Consider the following 1,612-nt stretch of genomic DNA (forward strand, 5'->3'; position numbering starts at 1 on the left):
GAGGGGAAAAGGAAGGGAAAGGAGGGGAAAAGGAAGGGAAAGGAGGGAGGGGAGGGCAGAGGGAGGGCCGCGGGTGCAGGGGGAGGAGGGCAGGAGGGTCTCACCCCGGCGAAGGCGGTGCAGGTCCCGTAGGTGGGCGCGGCGGGGGGCACGGCCGCGCGGTAGCGCCGCAGCATCACCAGGCTGGCCAGGCCGTTCAGGAAGGAGGCGAGGGCGGAGGCGGGCTCCTGGAAACACAGGAACCGCCGGAACGGCCACTGCGGGGGCACAGCGGGGTCAGCGGGGCCGGGGGGACCCCCCCACGTCCCTCCCCCATCCCCCCCGCGGGGGCCGGGACCCCCTGCCCGGGCTCACCTTGCCGTGGAACTGCGGCACCCGGTGCCCCCCGCGCTGGTAGAGCCGCACCGTGAGCCACATGCACTCGTACTGACAGTCGTCCCGGCACGTCCAACCTGGGGGCACGGTGACGCTGAGCCGCCAGCGCCTCCCAGTGCCCACCAGTATGCACCAGTATGCACAGGCAGGCGGCACTGGGGGCGCCACGGGAGGGGCAGCGCGGGGGGTTCGCCCCGTGGCACTGGGGACCCCCCCAGCACGGGGAGGGCACCCGGCCGTCCCCATGGGGACCAGCATCACTGGCCCAGCAGCTCCCAATGTGGCCCAATGGCCCCCCAGTAGGGCCCAGTGGCCCCCCAGTATGGCCCAGTAGCCCCACTACACGGCTCAGCACCTCCAAGTATGGACTAAGAACAGCCCAACAGCCACCAGTCTGGCCCAGCAGTGCCCTCCCAGTATAGCCCGAGTGACCCCTAACACAGCCCAGTGGCCCCCAGTATAGAACCGCCATGGTCCAGTGACCCCCCAGTATGGCCCAGTGCCTCCCCAGCATGGCCCAGTGCCTCCCAGTCCAGCCCCAGTATGGCCCAGCAGCCTCCAGTCAGGCTTCAGGACACCCCAGTGCTCCCCAGTTTAACCCGTGTCACCCAGTCCACACCCATTCCCCGCCAGTGCTCCCCAGTTTGACTCCAGTTCCCCCCCCAGTGCTCCCCAGTTTGATCCCAGTCCTCCCCAGTGCTCCCCAGTTTGACTCCAGTCCCTCCCGGCGGGGGCGTGGCCTGAAAGGGTGGGCGTGGCTTCTACACTGCCCCGCCCCGAGGGGCGTGTCCCTCTGCCGCTCCAGCCAATGGGCGCGCGGGGGCCGTACCTGTCAGGCCCATGTAGAGCGGCTGGCGGTCCCGGAAGTGCCGCAGGGCGGCCCCGGAGCAGTTCTGCCGCTCGCAGCGGCTCAGGCACTCCCGGTACAGCGGCTCCCGGTCCCCCTGCGAGCCGCGGGCCGGGCCCGCCGCCGCCGCCAGCAGCAGCAGCAGCAGCGCGGGCCGCGCCGCCATCGCCGCCCGGCCCGGCCGCTTCCGGGTCCGCCCCGGACACGGCGGGCGCGGGGCATTGTGGGATAGGCCACCCCCGTGCGGCCGTGGAGGATCACGGGATATGTCCCCCCATGGGGGTCCCGGGGGGGTTCGGGGACCCCCCGATGGGCTGCGGGGACACCGCCGTGTCCTGGGGGGCTCCAGCACTGGCCGGGGGCGTCGAATGGCTGGCACCCCGTTCCTGC

The 1,612-nt window shown here is 72.1% G+C and overlaps 1 protein-coding gene across 1 annotated transcript; it reads right to left on the minus strand.

Annotated features, from left to right (window-relative positions):
- Window positions 1–104: 104 nt before the first annotated feature.
- Window positions 105–1,390, minus strand: LOC113941943 (post-GPI attachment to proteins factor 3-like; the record flags this gene model as incomplete). Its single annotated transcript, XM_027633080.1, has 3 exons — window positions 1,205–1,390; window positions 355–452; window positions 105–257 (listed from the first exon to the last, which is right to left on the minus strand). Coding segments are annotated over exons 1-3 (435 nt in total), but the record flags the coding sequence as incomplete, so codon positions are not given.
- Window positions 1,391–1,612: the final 222 nt, after the last annotated feature.

Source organism: Corapipo altera, unplaced genomic scaffold, assembly GCF_003945725.1.
Source record: "Corapipo altera isolate COAL_440 unplaced genomic scaffold, ASM394572v1 59603, whole genome shotgun sequence".
NCBI lineage: Eukaryota > Metazoa > Chordata > Aves > Passeriformes > Pipridae > Corapipo > Corapipo altera.